General features: G+C 41.2%; 1 protein-coding gene across 7 annotated transcripts in view; it reads left to right on the forward strand.

Annotated features, from left to right (window-relative positions):
- DMD (dystrophin) overlaps positions 1 to 21,166 on the forward strand; it is a 2,041,544-nt gene that overhangs the window by 1,926,328 nt on the left and 94,050 nt on the right. For all 7 annotated transcript variants that reach the window (XM_087871305.1, XM_087871306.1, XM_087871307.1 and 4 more), the window contains 2 exons: positions 9,679 to 9,880; positions 11,593 to 11,678. In XM_087871305.1, the coding sequence (XP_087727431.1) occupies positions 9,679 to 9,880; positions 11,593 to 11,678 (288 nt within the window). The remainder of the gene's footprint in view (positions 1 to 9,678; positions 9,881 to 11,592; positions 11,679 to 21,166) is intronic.

Genomic DNA, 21,166 nt, shown 5'->3' on the forward strand with positions numbered 1-21,166 from the left:
GGCCGCAATTGGAATCTCTGGGGCATACGCGGTGGGCTCTCGGTCCCGCCACATAGACATCTGCTACAAGAATGTCAGGCAGCTTGTCAGAATGGGATTTATACATATCGAACACTGTAATACAACGGACCAGTTAGCTGACCTGTTCACAAAACCTGTGCCCATTGACCGACACAACCTTCTGTGTAAGCGTTTGTGTTTTGTCCTGTAAACAACGTATCTGCATGTCTATGACACCTGCTCGCCCTCTCACTCATATTCACCGTCACCTGTCATTGGCTGGCAAGAAGGGGAATTGTTAGGTGTTTTGTGCCAGCCATGGCAGTTCCTTAAAAGGCCACCACATGGGAGCAAAGAGGGACTTTTGATCCCACTGGTGGGTCAAGGGGCTCCAGCCCCTGCAGCCTCATTGGTAAGGGAGGAGCCATGGGCCCCTATAAGAACCCCTGCACAGAGGTTGTTTTCCCTGCTCTTGTTCTAACTTCCTACAGGAATGATCCATGGGCTCAATCCAGGTATGGATGCCTCCATGCCAGGGAACCCATTTTACTCTACTTTACTTCTAAATAAAGACTTAATTTGATTGCATCCTTGCGTGCTGCCTTTTCTTGAAAGCACCCTCAACGAACCATTGATTTTTGTGAGATCCCTCACAAAGTTAGCATAATACTATATATATAGATCTCCAAATAATACAGTATCATGCAGAAATGAATAAAGAAATGCGTTAAAAGAACAACTGATGTTAAGGCTAAACTTTTGCAATACTTACCAGTATTAATGTTATTCTTTATACTAAAATTCCAAACATTTTCCCCATTCAAGTGTTCCAAAATTGAAAACCTGGAGTAAAAAACCACTTATGCTGGGGTTTCTTTTATAATTGCTCCCCCCTCCCAAAGATCCATTAAAATAGAGATCATAGAACTTTGACCAGATGCTGATTAAAAATGATTGCAGGAATTAGATCCCAATAAAGCAAATAGGATTATATTCCAAACCAGTATCTCCAGATTGGTAAAATCTTCACCATTACTGAATTTTGAGTTTAGATTTCTTACAAAAGGGAAAATGGTAAGAATAAAATAAAATCATAGAAATGATACCTTCACTTAAAAATCATCTTCTGTCCTTATCTTTATAGAAATCAGATGTAAATCTTTAAGATTTTATAACGTAGTTATAAAATTAGAGGCTAGTGGAGAAAACTCAAGATTTTCTCTTCCTTTTGAAAGGTCCCAGATTTTAAACATTTAGTTATTTTCTTCTTTTGTTTCATGTATCACAGATACCTACTATATGAAATTTATTAGCTAGATCTGCTCCTTTGATGAGTGCAGTTTGGATAGGCAGCATTCAGTGCAGTTTTAGGCTAAGAAATGCTAGTGTTCCACTTTATCTGTAGAATTTTAAATCTGGTTAGGGTTAGGGTCCTACTCTCTATAAACCTCTTGCCGGTCTTTGCCAAACCATATTTTAAATATGTTGTTCACTGAAGGAACTATATGGATTACAATACAATAATGGAATGGCTTTTTTATAAATAGCCAATTGGCATTCAGCTTTTTGAACACAGTGGTTGGAATTTCTATTCAATGGATACAGTCTCTCTCCCCCTTCTGTGTATTCATTTGCCTGATTAGTGACCATTTTCAGTCTATATGCTGCCAGTGATATATATATATAGATACACAAAAACTGTCACATCAGCTACAAGAAATCAAATCCTTCTTATGTTATCTATTACTTCCATGCATAGATCAGTTAAATTAACCTTCTCCCACTTTGAATCCATGTCTGCAGCTGAAGAAAGTTGAGGAAAAAAAGTATTCTGAGTTTATCCCACATATCACTCAATAAGACCTTAGTAAAGATAATATAAAGACATCTTAAGTTGAATCCTTGGGGTTCAGTGCTGCTGCCCACTGCTACTGAATATGGGGTGTTTGTGTGTGTGTGTACTATATACAAACCCACATACACACATAAAAAAGTTTCTGGTCAAGATAATTAATATAATAATAAGTTTCTGCTCAAGATAAATAATGAAATAAATGTTTTTATTAAGTAAATTATTAAGAAAAAGCAGCTCACATATATTAAACATTACTTAATCAAACATATTTTCACATTGCTACTGCTTATTAGTGATGTCCCATACAATATTTAAGTGACTGAGGGACCCTTGGTGTTCTCTAAACTTGGTTGTTTTCTTGCAGATGTTTTATTACCCAAACTAGGTAACATCATCAGTGCTTGCAGAGAGTGGGATTTGCTCTCATTTTTATATTCTTGTGGCTTGCCCTGTCAGTATTGGTGGGAGTGGTCTTGGTGTTTTCTTTTGGTTGGACTGTTTACTGTTAGCTTGTTTGGCAGTTCCTTAATAAGGGCATTGCTTGCTTTTTGACTGTTGGTCTAATCTTAGTATTAATCTCTGCTCTGATCATTGGTGAACAGGTGTTCTAGACTTTTTACTTCCTTTTTGGCTTGTTGATTGTTTCTTTTGAACGGTATATAGTTGTTGTTTATGTCCCTGGTGATGGCCGATTTGCCAGAGTGTCAAGCATCCAGGAATTCTCTAACATTTTTGGACTTGACTTGTCTAGAATGGACACAATTCCCCAGTTGATGAAGCATGTCCTATGGTTAAGTCTATCCATGGATTGGGAAATTAAGGAGTTTTCATCATGTCTTCTGATTACTAGTTGGTGTTCATGGATGCATTTTGCTAGTCTTCTGCCTGTTTGTCCTACCTAGTGGCTATTGCAGTACACTGTTCATCAACAGCCCCCAATTTTTTGGGTCCCAGGGACTGGTTCTGTGGAGGGCAGTTTTTCCATGGACTGGGAAGGGTGTGGTTTCACCCGCTGCCTGGATTCCACATGTGCTCAGATGGGGCTTTGCTCACTAGTGCAGCCCATTCTCTGGCGGGCCGCAGACTATTTCCAGTTTGCAGCCCAGGGGTTGGGGACTCCTGTTGTAGAAGACTCCTGTTTTTTTTTTCTTCTGGAGCTGCTGGGTTTTTTGGGTTAATTAGAGTGTTTCGGAGAACTTTGTGTGCTATACCAGCATTCTTGGCATGGAGGTGGTGGGGGGAGGAGATGCTTTCGTGAACATGCCATTTTCACAAATGCAGCTTCACAAATACACATACACACTCACCCACCATTTTCTCAACCTGGTTCAGAACGGGCTGCAGCTTGTCAGTGGGCCACAGTCTGAGGGTTGGGGACTCCTGTGCTATCCTATGCTGATGTGATATGCTGATGTGTTCCATGCCATGTAATAGTCCGTTGGTGGTTTCTGAGATGTTTTCGATGTATGGCTGGGTTATCCATTTTACAGCTTGTGTTGGTTCAGCTATATTGAATTGAGTGGACAGCACTTGATGAAGTTGCATGGATATCCAGTTTGTTGGAAGATGTATAGATGATCTGTTTCCTTTTTCTGATATTCAGGTTGTTGCAGTGTGTTTGTGCTTGTCTAAATAGTATTCTTACACAGGTTCTTTTATGGGAGGTTGGGTTGTTACTTAGATAGTGGAGAACTTGATTAATGATTGTAACTATGATTATGACCTATGACCAGTGGTGAGATTCAAATAATTTAACAACTGGTTTGCCCAGGGTCAGGTTGGCTGTTGTGGGAGGCATGGCCCATCCCTAACCGCCAGCTCTGCCGCACATGCGGAATGAGCCTCCCATGACAGCCAACCTGACTCTGGATGAACCGGCTGTTAAACTACACTCCCCCCCATCAAAGTGGATCCTGGGCACTGTGCTGCAATGGAGAAACAGGTAACGGAGCAGCTGTCACAAGGGAAGGAGGAGGGAAAGCGGCCTTCTCCTTTCCTCATGCCAGTTTCTCCATTGCAGTATAGCGCAGCACCCAGAATCCACTTTGATAGCTGGGGATGGGTAATTTAACAACCAGTTTGCCTGAACTGGTGTGAACTGGCTGAATCCCACCACTGCCTATGACCTACTACTTGCTATTTATATGTAACAGTGGTGATCACACTTGGTCAATAAAGAATTCTGTTCTGTTCTGTTTTGTTTTGTGGATGTTTTTTCTTTTTCTAGTTTGCCATCACTGTCTCCTGATGAGAATATACAAGAAGGATAGCTTATTGTTTTCTTTTTCCTTTGTGAATTTTATACCTTTGAAAATGCTGTTAATGGCTTTATGTATGTTCTTGCTATGTAAAACTAAAGGAAAATTTTTAGAGAAACTTTTGCCTCTTTGAGCAGAAAGCATCTACAAAAGAATGATCTCTCTTTAGCTAAATAAACTTTATACAGTTATTCTGCTGCTCAGTCCTTGAAGAGTTCACTCATTATTGATGCAGCCTCCCCCCTGGAGCTATGAACACTTAACCTTAAACTCCTTTTTAAAAAAATTATATACTGTATTTGTCAGGTTCCAAACAAAAAGAAAAAGAAAGAAACATAGCCAAACACAAACCTGGTTTGTTGCTGCCTGCTTTACTTCTTTTTTGGCATGCACTGACAATCGCAAAAGGAACTTCTTGTTAGGACTAACCGCCCATGCTCCCCACCATCTTTTAAACTATAAGCACCACCCACTCACTCGCGCAGCTCCCTCCCACATGACCCTGAAATGAGCAGGGGATAACACGTGAAGAAGCCAGCATCCGCCTTAAGTCCAGTCTTTCTATTCCTCCTCCTCTGCTGCCAGTAAGTTTTTAAGGAGGACTGGTCCTTTTCCTCTGCTGTCAATCAGACTTTACAGGAGGACCTTTCCTGGCCAGTCATCTAGGACATTTCAGGATGGCCAGGGAGAGCGGTGGCTGCCTCCCCTCTGAATGGCAGCTCTGGGCCGGCTGGTATGCCGGAACTGACACACGGGCCCCCTCTACCACGGAGACAGCATCTGTAATGGAAAGAACACGATAAGTAGAGGGTGGTGGGGACGCCGTCCCCCCGGTTTCCCTGGATGCTTCCGGTGCAACCTAGCGACCAGCCGAGGGGCTCATACGTCTCTTTCAGGTACCCATGAGGCCTCAGAGAGGGGATATCCCTTTCACAGAAGAAGGTACTGCAGCTTTCCCCTGTGCCATTGGGTGACCAGTATCTTTACTACTTCAAATTCTGTTCACCATCCAACATGAGTGGCAGGAGAGGCAGAGGGAGTGGCTCCCTGAGGGGGGACTAGCAGGCCGGGTGAAGGAGACTGCAGTGGAAGACAGGATGTGTTTTCCCCAGCAGACAGGGTAGCTGGAGCTGCACCAAAATGGGGTTAATCACCCGTACCACTGGAAAAGGCCCAATGTACTTAGGACCCAGCTTCTTACATGGGAGGCGCTGGTTCAGGTATTTGGTGGACAGGAATACCTGTGGACCCATGTAGAAAGGGACCTGAGGCCTCTGGGTTTTATCAGCCTGCTGCTTACACTTTTTGGTTGTGTGCCGCAAAGCATCCATAACCACCTTTCACATTTGCTGCACTCGGGCCATCCATTCCCGTACATCTGGATCCTCCCTAGGATGTATTTCAACCGGAAGTTGAACCTCCGGAAATACAGCGCCCATCGTACCTGTTTTGGGGATAGTCTACGTGGGGATTGGAGAGCCTCTAAATTCTTGTGGTTTGTCCAGGTCTGTCCAAAGGGGATACTACCCCCTCCAACAAGTGCCACCACATCAACAGAGCCCACCAAACTGCAAACACCTCCTTCTCCCAGATGGGCCAATTGCATTCAGTGTCATTCAACTTTCGTGATGTGTACGCACATGGTTGGAGGGCCCCCTCCTCGTTGACCTGGAGGAACACTGCATTCACTGCCACCTTGCTGGCATCCGCCTGCACTATGAATGGGTTTGACGGGTCTGGGTGCTTTAGCACTGGTTCCTTCGCAAACGGACTTTTAACTGCTCAAAGGCCCATTGACAATCGGTTATCCACTGGATTGGACACCCCGTACATGGTTTTCTATTTAAGTGCTTAATTCTTAACTAACTGGTCAGCAGAAGTGCCACTTGGGCAAAGTACAGTATAAGCTGGTGATTAAATTTAGCAAATCCCAAAAAGCTTTGCAGCTGTTTTTGTGTTTTGGGGGCTTGCCAGTCTAATACCACTTTGACCTTTGTGGGATCCATTTCCATGCCCTTTGGTGAGATCCTGAACCCAAGGTAGTCCAAGGTTGTCTTATGGAACTTGCACTTGGAGAGCTCGACATACAAGTGTGCATTCAACAGCTTGCGGAGCACTTGTTGCACCAGCTGGACATGTTCTTCTATTGTTCGGGCGTATATGAGGATGTCATCTAAATAGACGAGCACCCCCTCATACAAGTGTTCATGCAGCACCTCATGGATGAGCTGTATGAACACTGCTGGTGCGCCCTGCAGCCCAAATGGCATCACCCAGAATTGATAACAACCTAGTGGACAGTTAAATGTTGTCTTCCACTCGTCCTTGGCCCTAATCGTGAACCTATAATAGGGCTCCCGGAGGTCTAATTTGGTGAAATACTGCCCTTCCAACATCTGGGCCATCATGTCTTTTAGCAGAGGGAGGGGGTACAGATGTTTCACAGAGACTACATTGATTTTTCTAAAATCAACATACAAACACAACCCGCCATCCTTTTTTCCCTCGAAACAAAATGGGTGCCGCCACCCGGGACCTTGTGGGCTGAATGAAACCTCTCTTGAGATTTTTCTCAATATAGGCTCTCATCTCGGCCAGTTCCTGGGGAGTCATTGAATACATTTTTGTTTCGGTAACAAGGCCCCGGGGATGATTTCTATTCCACAATCAGTGGGACGGTGAGGTGGTAAGACATCACGCTCCCTCTCACTAAAGACATCCCTTAGGTCAGTGTATTCCTTAGCTCCTCCTCTGCTTTGCACTGGGTACCACTCCCCTTTTTGCAAACGGCCTCTGGAGCATGGGGTAGGTTCTCATGGGGTGATGGATCAGCCCCATCCCTATTCTTAAGTGTGGGCAACCACCCCTCCACCATATAGTAGGGTCCCATTTGTTCAACTAGGCTAGCCCCAGGACAATCTCCTTGGTTATCCGAGGGACCACTACAAACCACGTTTCCCTATGCTGGCCTAGCTCCATCGCTACTTTTCCGGTGATGTGCATTACTGGTTAGCCTCCCAATAACGACCCGTTCATCTGCTCAAACCAAATCGGTTGAGCTAACCTGTGTAGGCTTACACCCAGGTCAGAAGCAACCGCCACACCCATGAGGCACCAGGTACACCTGAAGTCAATGAGGGCGGTGCACCTCTGACGCCTGCTGGCCTCCAATACCACTGGCACAACAAAGGATTTTATGTTCATACGAACCATCGGGTCGGCCTCCTCGTCACTCTCGCTTGTGTCGGTGCTGTCGACGGGAGCAGAGATCTCCTCCACTGGGGTTGACTGGGCCTGGACCCTCTGGCGTGTCCCATGGACTTCTCTGGTGTGGCTCGGATGGTTTTTTGGATGGCCCCCCGTTTCGTGCTGGTAGGACCCAGTGATGTCTTGGGATCTTCGTTGGTGCATGCTGCAGCTCTGTGTCCCGGTCGATCACAACGGAAGCATGTCATAGCCAGCCTTGCAGGTGGAGCCCTCTCCAGGAAGGGCGGGCTGCTGGGACATGGCTGGATGGGTGGGGTGGTGGACGTTGGCCTCGAGGATTTCACTCCTTCTTCTGCCTTGTGTCCTGAAACTCGATGTCTTATTCTGTCACAGCCTGGAACCAGCATCTAATCAAGCCCGACCTTGAACCTGTACACCATCAGCCGCTCAGGCCACCAACATATCTTTCCCACTAGCCTCCTAAACTCTCTTGATATATTCCAAGACGGGCCTCCCTCTTTGCTTCACCTTCAACAGGTCCCCCTCAGGCTGCTGGGCCCTGGTGTTGTCCTCAAATCTTTCCTGGAGGGCAGACAGGAAAAAGTCCATGTCCCCTAGTTCGGTGGCATGGTCGCCATACAAATTGGCCACCCACTCGGTGGCCTCTCCATCCATGACTGCCCCTACCGCCATGACCATGTCCCAGTGGGACGTGTATAACCAGCCATAGCGATCAAAATGATTCAGTACTTGCCCGAGAAACAGGGCCACTTTCTCGGGGCTTCCATTGAATGACATCCTCGCTGCCGGTGGGTCCCATCGTGCCACAGTGGTGGGGCCTTGGCTTGCTGGTGGGCCAACCGGGAGAGTGGGTGTCCAGTCCTCATATCCTTGCAGCATCTCACCACCACTCTGCTGCTCATAGGAGAACCTGGTTGCTCTTGTTGCCTCTGGGGTTTTCTTCTGGGCCACCCCACCCAGGCCCCCCTGGGTTTCATATGGCTGTCCAGTGCCTGGCAGTCTAAATTGGCAAGAACATCCCTCCGGATCTGGGGGCCCAGGAGAGGGGGATGGTCCCACCCCTGGCCTCTGCCAGACATTACCACAGCCCTACTCTCTAAAGCCAGCCGCCCCATACATCTCTTGTAACACCTCAATGGTTTGGTTTCCCACTACTATGGAATAACTTCAATTGTTGTCCTCAGAGATCCACTGCTCTTGCCATTGAGTGAAATGCGCCCCCAAGGGGGTGAGCAGTGGACTCTGGGGTGGAAGGGCTCGAAAGTCCACAGTCCTGGCATTGCTCAGCCACCAATCCCTTGGTTCACATAGCTCAATCTCTGCTGCCTGCAGCTGGCCTTCCAGAGGCTTCTGCCACCCTGGCCGTTCCTTTGGTCTGACATCTGCAATGGCCTCCTCTGATGGAGCAGTTGAGGCCTCTAGCACGGTAGCTTCCGTGGGGTTTACTGACTCCTCAAGGTCAGCTGCCTCCAACCCTGGCACCGTGTCTTCGGCCATAGGTATTTATAAGAGCCCTAACAAATCTGTCAGGTTCCAAACAAAAGGAAAAAGAAAGAAACACAGCCAAACACAAACCTGGTTTGTTGCTGCCTGCTTTACTTCTTTTTTGGCATGCATTGACAATCACAAAAGGAACTTCTTATTAGGGCTAACCACCCGTGCTCCCCACCACCCTTTTAACTATAAGCACCATCCACCCACCCACCCACTCATTCGCGCTGCTCCCTTCCACGTGACCCTGAAATGAGCAGGGGATAACACATGTGAAGAAGCCAGCATCCGCTTTAAGTCCAACCTTTCTTTTCCTCCTCCTCTGCTGCCAGTAAGTTTTTAAGGAGGACTTTCTTTTCCTCTTCCTCCGCTGTCAGTCAGCCTTTACTGACAGTCAGCCTTTACAGGAGGACCCTTCCTGGCCAGTCATCTAGGATGTTTCAGGACGGCCAGGGAGAGTGGTGGCTGCGTCCCCTCTGAATAGCAGCTCTGAGCTGGCTGGCACGCTGGAGCTGACAGTATTTCCAATTGACTAATAAATTCTATATTAGAGGTAGTGTCTTTTCTTGATCCCAGGAAGGTGACTGTTAAATCTTTGCTGAACAAGAAACAGCTTTTAAACTAGTAACTGCAATTATGCTACAAAATCTGAGTTCATTTGCTTAGAAAAAAGACATTAATAGGTAGAAAATACTAAAAATAAATTTTAAATTTGTATCTTCAATTTAACGTATTTATATTTTAATTGTTGTTGAATTCAACAGTTCAACTGTTTCTGAGTTTAAATGATGTGATTATTTTATCAGAGATGTTTCATATTAGTTTTTTATTTCTTTGTCATTACAGTGGATCTTTTGAATCTGTCTGCTGCATGTGACGCCTTGGACCAGCACAACTTCAAACAGAATGATCAACCAGTTGATATACTTCAGATCATTAACTGCTTAACTACCATTTATGATAAATTGGAACAAGAGCACAATAACCTAGTCAATGTCCCTCTATGTGTAGATATGTGCCTCAACTGGCTTTTGAATGTCTATGACACGTAGGTTGCTGTAGTTTTCTTTTATCAGTTGATTGTAATAAGTTGATTGTCATTTTTTAAACAAAATAACAACTGGTAGTTGTTTCTATGGGAGAAAATTTGGCATTATTTTGAAATTCACAAAGAGTTGCTGAAAGTTACCAATCTTAATTTTAAACTTAAAAACAACAAAATAAATTAATTACACCATTTAATTTTGAAGTTCTGTATGACCCTAGAATTAGAACTTAATCCTTGTTAATTGTTTTCTATTTTAATAGTTATTCATATACTATTGCTGAGCACATTGTAAACCTCCCTGAGTCTCTGGAGAAGGGCGGCATATAAATCAAATTAAAAAAAAAAAAACTAATAAAATCATTAAATCTTTTGGGTGCCAAAATGTAACTTAATTACATTTCACAGTAAGCTACTTCTCATTAACTAAGTATATATACAAGTCTTAGTTGTATATGCAGAATTACTATTCAGAGTTGGAAATGAATTATATTTATGATTTAGGAAAATGCTTATAACTCAGCATACAAATTATTATAAAATTGTATGAACATAATTACTTTACATCTAGTATGTTGTACCGGGCTTCCCTGAAAATACAACCCACTCTGAAAACAAGCCCTAGTCTGCGCCTAATATAAGCCCTACTCCCAAAATAAGTCCTAGTTAAGCCCTGCCACCATTGGTTGTACGAGGTGGAGGGAGGCGCAGGCATAAAAATCAAGCTGGGGTGGGAGGTGGAGGTGCCCAACACATCCCACGCCCACTTACTTTAGGATTGCCACAGCTGGGCCTCTCACGTGCAGACACCTGTTGCACTGTTGTCCAACTTTTTCTGGCTCACAGCACAAGTGCTGCCTCTCATGGCAGAATGCCACAAGGCTCGTTGCGCCAGTGCTTGGCAGGATGCCACGTGACTTATTGTGCTGGTGCTGCTGCTTGTGGCAGGAGGCCGTGAGGCTCATGCGGGTGCTGCCAGTCACGCAGGATGTGCGTGGATCATTACACCGGTGCCACTGCTTGTGGCAGGATGCCATATGTGTTGTGCCACTGCTTGCAGCAGGATGCTGCGTGGATCATTTTGCCAATGATGCCACTCATGGCAGGATGCCATGTGGCTCATTGTGTGGATGCCGTCGCTTGCGGCAGGACGCCATCTAGCACATCACACTGATGCCACCACTCAAATGTGCAATATCACAAGGCACCACACAGCCACACAGAAGCGGCACTGGCGCTATGAGCCTCATGGAGTCCTGTGAACGGTGGCACCACTGTGACAAGCCACGCAATGTCCTGCCCTGAGTGGTAGCATCTGCACGGTGATCCTTGCAGCCTGCCGCAAACAGCGGCACCGAGACAATGGGCCACATGGTGCCCTGCTGCAAGTGGCCACAGAAGAAATTGGGCAACAGCGCCACAGGTGTCGGGGCATGGGAGACGTGACTGCCGTGGTCTAAGGTAAGTGGTTAAGACATCCCCCCAAAATAAGAATTACTTATTTTGGGACTGAAAAGAAAAGACTGGTCTTTTTTTCAGGGAAGCATGGTATATACTACTCCAATAAAAACTACTGGTATTCCTTTGATCTTTTTTATTTTGTTTTGTGCTAGAACTGGAAATTCATTTTTATTTCTGGAATTTTAATAAACTTAGATATAGGTATTATTATTTGCTTCTACATTATTGCTTATTTGTTTATTTAATATCAACAGGGGTCGAACTGGAAGGATCCGAGTCCTGTCTTTCAAAACTGGTATAATTTCACTGTGTAAAGCACATCTGGAAGATAAATATAGATGTAAGTAATGATTGTGTTTTATAATTTTTGCTATTTGTTATGAAGCTAGATAAATAATAGGTCAAATTATCTTTTCACATTTTTTTAACAAAACTTAGAAGTTAAAATATATTAAGCAGGTTTTGCACTAAATGTTACCTAATGTTGTCTAGTTTAGCCCCATTGGAGATTATGGCCTTTATAGTTCAGTACAGGTAGTCCTTGAGTTACGAATGTAATGGAGCCTGCCCATTCCGTTCGCAACACAAGGATTCATGGGAGTGAATGTACCTTGAACTGGATCACTCCTTTCACCCACGCATTTGCTAATCGAATACAAGGTTTGTTAAGTGCACATGAGGTATTTCAGGGTGGGGAAGGCCATGGGGGGCCTACTGATGGAACAGGCCACCTGCCTAAGACCACTCAAGGCCTCCCCAACCCACTGAAGTACCTTGTGCTCCCCACAATTGCTCCCCCCCCCAACCTGCCGCGCCAGGTCACTTACCTTCTGAAGATCTAGCAAGCAGTCTCCTCCTCCAGCCTCTCAGCCGCGTGCAGTCCTCTGCAGTTCTGTTCGTGCCTCTGCAGGCCTCTCCCGGCAGGTTGCTGGCCAAAATGGAGCTTATGAAGGGGAATCCACCCCTCTGACGCTCCGTTCGGCCCTCTGCAGGCCTTGGCCGGCCCGTTGCAGGCTGAAATGGAGCCCCAGAATGGAATGGGAATGGGAATTTAATAATAATAAGAATAGTTTGGAATGAGAAAAAGCCAAGAGTTAAACTGAAAATTATGCAAGATGTTCGTGAAAGGGGTGGTCTTAAACTTCCAAACCTGCGATTGTATTATGAAACTGCAGCGTTTACACAAGCAAGTGACTGGTTTGGAAGGACAAAGACTGGAATATTGAATATAGAAAGTTATGATCTTGAATTTGGTTGGCATGCATATTTATTTTATGAAAACAAGGTGGATAAAGTATTCAACAGCTATATACTTAGAAGCTCCTTGATGAGAGTATGGAAGAAGCACCGACTCAAATGGGATTATAAAATACCGTTGTGGTTGGATCTTGGTCATATTATATGGAATATAAATACAAAGTCACTCGGGGGGGGTTTATACAAAGAAGTACTTTTTAATGATGGGGGCAGATGGCAATTGAAGTCATTAAACACCCTGTTGGAAGAAGGGATTAATTTAACGTGGTTACAGTATAATCAACTTCAACTGAGATGGAGAGAAGATCAAAAAATTGGATTAATGTTGCATGAAGAAGAATTGGTTAGACATAAAAGAGAAAGGCCCAATGCATATTAAGAGGGTTTATAATGTTTTGTTAGAAAGAGATTCAGAAAATGAATTGGTTAAAGATTGTATGATAAAATGGGCACAAAATTTTGGAGAACCAGTTATGATGGAAACTTGGGAAAAATATGGGTTCAGAATGTTAAATTTACACAGTCGCAGAATTTGAGGGAAAATTTTTATAAAATGTTTTATAGGTAGCATTTAGATCCTAAGAAACTGTCATGCATGTATCCTAATGTTCAACCGAAATGTTGGAGATGTGATTGCTTAGATGCTACATATTATCATATATGATGGACATGCAAGAAAGCAAAGGCTTTTTGGATAAAAATTTGGTGGGTTATGCAAAATGTCTTGAAGAAAAAAATTCAATTTTCTCCTCAATTGTTTTTACTGGGTATAGTTAAGGGTTTTTCAGTGGGGGAAACAAAATTGATATTGTATATGGTGACAGCAGCTAGGTTATTGATTGGTCAATATTGGAAAAGGGATGATATGCCTACAATTCAAGAATAGACTTTGAAGATGGCCAGTTTTGCAGAAATGGCGAAGATATCAGCATACTTAAAAGATCGGACTCAAGAGACCTATGCATGGGAGTGGAAGAAATGGATAGATTATGTGCAGAATAAATATCAAACTAGGAAGTACCATATAGCTTTTAGCTAAATGTTGTGTAGAAATGTATAGTTTATAGGGGGCAAAATAGCTTATTGTTATGAAGAATTGTATAGTACACAGGGGGGAGAATAGAGGGGTGGTAAACTCTGATATAATAAATGCGGATGGATTTCACCTTGGGGAAGTCATGGGGGGTGGGGAGGGCTTGGGGGGTTAAGGGAGGGATGGGGAGGGGAAAAATGGGGGAAAATTGATGTTTGTAAAACTTTTTCAATAAAAAAAATAATAATAGAATGGGATGGAATAGAATAGAATAGAATAGAATAGAATAGAATAGAATAGAATAGAATAGAATAGAATAGAATAGAATAGAATAGAATAGAATAGAATAGAATAGAATAGAATAGAATATTGAAATGAAGAATGGAATGGAATGGAATTTGTTATTGGCCAAGTGTCATTGGACACACAAGTAATTTGTCTTGGTGCATATGCTCTCAGTGTACATAAAAGAAAAGATACGTTCATCAACAATCATAAGGTACAACACTTAATGATAGTCATAGGGTACAAATAAACAATCAGGAAACAATATCAATATAAATCGTAAGAATACCAGCAACAAGGTTACAGTCATACAGTCATAAGTGGGAGGAGATGGATGGTAGGAACGATGAGAAGATTAATAGTAATGCAGACTTAGTAACTAGTTTGACAGTGTTGAGGGAATTATTTGTTTAGCAGAGTGATGGTGTTCGGGGGAAAAACTGTTCTTGTATCTAGTTGTTCTGGTGTGCAGTGCTCTATAGCGTCGTTTTAAGGGTAGGAGTTGAAACAGTTTATATCCAGGATGCGAGCGGTCTGTAAATATTTTCACAGCCCTCTTTTTGACTCGTGCAGTATACAGGTCCTTAATGGAAGGCAGATTGGTAGTAATTGTTTTTTCTGCAATTCTAATTATCCTCTGAAGTCTGTGTCTGTCTTGTTGGGTTGCAGAACCAAACCAGACAGTTATGGAGGTGCAGATGACAGACTCAATAATTCCTCTGTAGAACTGTATCAGCAGTTCCTTGGGCAGTTTGAGCTTCCTAAGTTGGCACAGAAAGAACATTCTTTGTTGTGTTTTTTTGATGACATTTTTGATGTTAGGTGTCCATTTTAGATCTTGCGGTATGGTAGAAGCTAGAAATTTGAAGGTTTCTACTGTTGATACTGTGTTGTCTAGTATTGTGAGAGGTGGAAGTATGGAAGGGTTTCTCCTAAAGTCTACCACCATTTCTACGGTTTTGAATGTGTTCAGTTCCAGATTGTTCCGGTCGCACCACGAGGCTAGTTGTTCAACCTCCCGTCTGTATGCGGATTCATTATTGTCTCGAATGAGACCGATCACTGTTATGTCATCTGTGAACTTCAGTAGTTTAACAGATGGATTGTTAGAGATGTAGTCATTGGTATACAGAGAGAAGAGAAGTGGGGAGAACACACAGCCTTGGGGGGGGGGCTGTGCTAATTGTACAGGTATCTGATGTGATTCTGCTTAGCTTCACTTACTGCTTCCTGTTTGGTACGAAGCTTATGATCCACTTACTAGTGTGTTCAGGTACCTATAGCTGGTTTAGCTTAGTTAGAAGTGTGTCTGGAATGATGGTATTGAATGCTGAATTAAAGTCTACAAAGAGAACCCTCTGCACTACAGCAGAGAAAAGCAGCTGGAGTCAACCCTAGCTTTGCTGTCCATTGCGGACACTAGATCAGCCCCCTGGAAACTCTCATCTCGAGGAACCTGGCCAAAGTTTCCTGCACCACTCGCGCTTCAACGCTTTGACTCCCAGGGACAGGACGGGGTCCTTTGGGCAGTTAGCTTGGCCGCCTGTTAGCAGAGAGAAGCACTTGGGATCAACCCTAGCTTTGCTGTTCATTGCAGCTAGAAATCTCAAATACGACCAAGAGTGAACATTTCTCTTGTAGTCAGCCCGGATGCTAGATTGCCCCCCTTCAAACTCTTGTCTCCTCGGGGCCATAGTTTGAGGATGCCTGATTTATTTATTTATTTATTCTATTAAAAAGTTTTATCAAGTATTACAACAATTTTTCCCATCCCTCCCCCTCATCCCTCCTCCACCTACCCCCCCAGCCCTCCTCCACCCCCCCATCCCTCACCCCCCCTCTCCCTCCAACCCCCCATCCCCCACCCCAGACTTCCCAGAGCAAATACAGGGTATAACATTTAACAAACATAAACTAAAATATGCCAACTTTCTGTAGGCTCCAAACTCCCTCTTGCTCTTTAACTCCCCTTTCAACTAACAAAACATAATTAAAAAAATAATGTTTTGGATAATCCACCATATTTTTATCCAAAATGCTTTAATTTTTTTACATGTCCACCATATATGATAATATGTGGCATCATCACATTCACATCTCCAACACTTAGGTTGCAAACTTGGATACATACAGGCTAGCTTTTTAGCATCTAGATGCCATCTATAAAACATTTTATAAAAATTCTCTCTTAAGTTTTGGGCTTGCATAAACTTTACATTTCTAACCCATATTTTTTCCCACGTTTCCATCATTATTGGTTCTTCAATATTTTGTGCCCATTTTATCATACAATCCTTAACTAGCTCTGTTTCTGAATCTATTTCTACCAATGCATTATACAACCTTTTTATATGCATTCGACTTTGGTCTCTAATTTGTTTTACCAAGTTCTCCTCATTTTGCAAGATACCAATTTTCTGATCTTCTCTCCATCTAGCTTGCAGCTGTCCATACTGAAACCATGTTTGAATTATCCTTTCTTCTCTTAATTGATTCAAAGATTTTAGTTGTAGTATACCTCTTTCCTTATTAAGAAGCTCTTTATAAGTAGTCACATCTTGTTTTTGCTCTACACTTATATTCTCTATCGCGTGTCTGGGTATTGCCCACATTGGTAATTTATCGTTTAATTTATACTGATACTTTTTCCAGATACGCAATAAAGCATTCCTTAATATGTGACTTTTAAGTCTTATCCACTTTCTTATCATATAATAAATAAGCATGCCAACCGTAAACCAATTCATATCCCTCAATATTCAATATTCTTTCTTCTGTTGAATTCATCCAGTCACTAATTGCTGATAGGGCAGCTGCCTCATAGTATAATCTTAAATTGGGCATTTTGAGACCTCCTCTTTCACGTATATCCTGCATTATTTTTTGCTTTATTCTCGGTCTCTTCCCTGCCCAGACATAATTATTAATACCCTTCTGCCATATCTTCAAATTTTCATCTTTTTAAAGTATTGGTATCATTTGAAAAAGAAATAAAAACTTAGGCAAAACATTCATTTTTACTGCTGCTATTCTTCCCAACAAAGATAATTGTAATTTTTTCCAATTTTCCATATCTCTCTGTATTTTTTGCCACAACGGATCATAATTATGCTTAAATAATTTTGCATTGGATGTCGTAATATAAACCTCTAAATACTTAACTTTTTTTACCATTTCAAATCCTATTAGTCTTTCTAATTCATCTTTTTGGTTTGTAGTCATGTTTTTAGTTATTATCTTGGTTTTCCCTGCATTTATTTTAAATCCAGATACTTGTCCATATTGATTAATTATATCCATTAAACCTACAACCGACTGTAATGGTTGGGTTAAAGTAACAACCAAGTCATCTGCAAATGCTCGTAATCTGTAGTCATACTGCCTAATTTTAATTCCATTTATTTTATCCGACCCACGTATTTTTCTCAACAAAAATTCCAAAGTCAAAATAAACAATAATGGAGACAAGGGACATCCTTGTCTTGTTCCTTTTTCTATATTAAAAGTATCTGTTAAACTACCATTAATTATTATTTGCGCTGTTTGTTTCTGATATATTGCCTTAATAGATTGTGTAAAATATTCTCCAAACTGCATCTTTTCTATTATTTTCAATAAGAAATGCCAATGCAATCGATCGAATGCTTTCTCCGCATGAAGAAATATTAGCACCGCAGGGATTTGGTTGTTCTTCCCCAAATACTCTAAAAGGTTAACAACTTGCCTTACATTACTCTTCATTTGTCTACCATTTATAAAACCAGTTTGATCATTATGAATCATTTGTTGCATGACTGTCATTAACCTATTTGCTAGTATTTTAGCAAAAAAATCTTATAATCTGTATTTAAAAGTGATATAGGCCTATAATATTTTGGTTGGGTGTGGTCTTGCTCCTCCTTCGCAATCAGAGAAATATAAGCTGTCCTCCACGATGGGGGTACATCTCCTGCAGATTTGCTTTTTGATCTCCCATTATCTGTGTGAATGCTTCTGAAAAGATCTCTCTCAAATTCTCTTGCTTATTTTCCTTCAGGCTTCTTATTCTCAGAGCAAATTCCATGTCTCTATATTGTATCATTGTTACATCGGCCTCTGCTCTTTTCATCTTGTTCTGAACCTCTCCCATTTTATTTTCCAAATTCACATTAGACTGCTTAATTTCTTCCACTTTTTCATCTAATGTTTCAATATGACCTGCCAGACCTTGGACTGCCATGACAATATCTTCTCTAATTTCCTGATTTCGAATTTGAATAAACTCTTTAATTTGAGCCATCTCATCAGCGACATCTCGAATTTTATCCTCAAACACCATAGTAATTTTTTTTTCTGTAACAGAGGCTTGTGTTTTAAGGGCTTCCTGCAACATTTCAAGTGTTAATATTGGTGGTTCCGTTGGAACAGAAAGAGATTGCAATTCGGACGTTTGAGCTGGCGAGCTCCCAGTGCTTTTTGAAGCAACAGTCTTTATTTGTTTTGAAGCCATTTTTAGTTTCCAATTTGAATTTATTCAGCAACCAGAACAACAAATCCACCAAATCCAAAAATTTCCAATCTTTAAATAATATCAATCATGTTTTTAAAAACACTACTATAGTTTTTTTAATGTTTAATCTTCTTTGTTTCAAAGCAAGGATCTCTAGTTTTAAGTAGGGGCTACCAGCGCTAAACAAAACTTTCCTTTTAACTTTCACTTTCACGCACCATTAGAGCTCAATCGCCATCTTGGTTTCACTTTCTTCCCTTAATAACTCAGAAGGAAGTAATACACATTTAGAGTTAAAGTTTAGTACTTGCAAATCTGATCTCTCCTGGCTTTGCTCAGCCTGCTTCCAAATCCAGTGTTTTATTCAAAGCTTTGTTTGCAGGGATGGTCGCGGCGTCTTGTTCTGCTTAAAGCAGAAATGTCCCAGATCCGGAGCTCTGTCGGGCTTCCAGGGAGCTCTCTCCCTTCGAGCCCCAGAATTATTCCTGGGGCTTCTTGGGGAGCTCTACCTACACCCATCTACTCTCTTCCTCCCCTTCTCCCGGGGAGAAAGTTTCCAAGCCGCTAGACAGCTGATTTGTGCTGTTCTAGCAGCTTTACGCGATCGCGGGGCTGGTGCTCACAAAGGAGCATCTTCGGCGCCTACGGTGCCACCGGAAGTCCCGAGGATACCTGATTTAGTGCAATGTAAAAAATGCAAAAATGCGAAGATTTCTCTTTGGACCACAAAAATTTTCTCGTGGACCACTACGCATACCACCGGTTGGTGACCACTGCGCTAAGGGAATATTTGCAAACCAAGGATTACCTTTATGACATGTGATAGGAATGAGCCAGGATCCAAAGAAAAGTACACATGCACTAGATGGCTTTTTAAAAAAAAGTTTTGTTTTTTTTACAAACATATCAGCGCGTGAACAGTGTGTTTCCTGAGTATCATACATTTCATACAAGAAAATTAGTATTAATCATATTTGTTTCATTTAACAAACTTATATAATACTAGTATTAATACATATGTTTATATTAAATTATAATCTTTCATTGTTTAGTTATTCAATATTTCAATATTATTTTTATACCAATCACCCTATCTTAATTATCATCTTTTAATATAAATAAAATATTATCAATCATATTTGTTACATTTAACAAACTTATATAGCTAATATTAATACCAACGTTGTATTACTTTAAGATCTTCCATTATTGCTTATTCAACTCGTTATTTAGTTATTCAATATTACAATATATTGTTTTTATATCAATCACCATATTCTACATAATACAACTAAGATATTATTAATCATATTTGTTACATTTAGCATACATATGCATATTCATATTGAATTATCATCTTTCATTTTTGTTTAGTCAGTAATTCTATGTATTGTTTTTATGCAAATCCCCATATTATTTAAATACACTTAAAAATACCATATTTCATAAAAATATTATCCATCATATTTATTACATTTAACAAACATATATTTCTAATAATACTCTCATTTATATTAAATTAAGATCTTTCATTATTTGCTTATTCAATTTATAATCTTTTTTAACTATTCAATGTTTCAATATGTTATTTTTATATCAATAATCTGCATATCATACATTTTAATACAAATAAAATATTGTTAATCATATTTATTACATTTAACAAACCTACCCATATTCATATTGAATTATAATTCAGTAATACCATCCTTCAAGTTTTAATTTCCCCTCTTATCATTGCTTCTCCTTATTAGATAAAAATGTGTATTTTATTAATCCCCCTTTCTCTAAATCCCATCCCTCTAATTTTTTTTGTTATGCCACTACTATATTGAACATATTCCCTTTTCTAACCATCATCTCTTACCCACCTTAAAGCGTTGATTATTCTTTTCTTAGCTTGTCTCCCATATTCCTCTCTTGCATCTTTATTTCAATCTGTTTCCACATCTTGCCTACTCATTTTAAACTTTCCTCCACTCTCTATCCTTTTCCATTGTCTAGTTTTCGAAATATCTACTCTTGCCCCGTCTTTCTCCCATAAAAACCTGTTTCCCCAGTTTCTTTTTTAATTTCCTTAGAGTACTCTTCCCTTGGTTTATGTCATCAATCCCTATTGTTTTTATTATTATCTCTTTTTTTTTCTTGTTCCATTTATTTTGTCTGTCCCCCTTTTCCGTCTCCTCTTTTGGTTGGTGTTTCAAGAAGTTTAATCAAAATGCAGTTAACAGGAACCAGAAATACCTCATAGGAGCAGCTGAAGGCAACTCCTAGAGAGGCAGGAAATGCATCTCAGAATAAACCTGTCAACACACCAGACATAACCACTGTAACATCTTCCCTTTTCATATTACATAACATTATAAGCATTATATAACATTGTAAAAGTTCCAATGAAAACAACTGTAACATCTTCCCCTTTTCATATTGTCACAAACTAACACATATTAACAATAACAATAACAGAGTTGGAAGGGACTTTGGAGGTCATCTAGTCCAACCCCCTGCTCACGCTGGAGACCTGTACTAGGGATTTGAACTGCCAAACTTTTTATTATTTGTTAAATATAAACAATAAATAAATAAACTGCCAACCTTTCTGATCGACAAGCTCAGTGTCTTAGCCACTGAGCCACCTAGTCAGGCTATTAGAAACAAAAAACCTTATAAAACATTATAAGCATTGTGAAACATTGTAAAAGTTCCGATGAAAACAACTGTAACATCTTCCCCTTTTCATATTAGCACAAACTAACACATATTA

Source organism: Pantherophis guttatus, chromosome 5 (assembly GCF_059756535.1).
Source record: "Pantherophis guttatus breed Tessera chromosome 5, ASM5975653v1, whole genome shotgun sequence".
In the NCBI taxonomy this organism is placed as follows: domain Eukaryota; kingdom Metazoa; phylum Chordata; class Lepidosauria; order Squamata; family Colubridae; genus Pantherophis; species Pantherophis guttatus.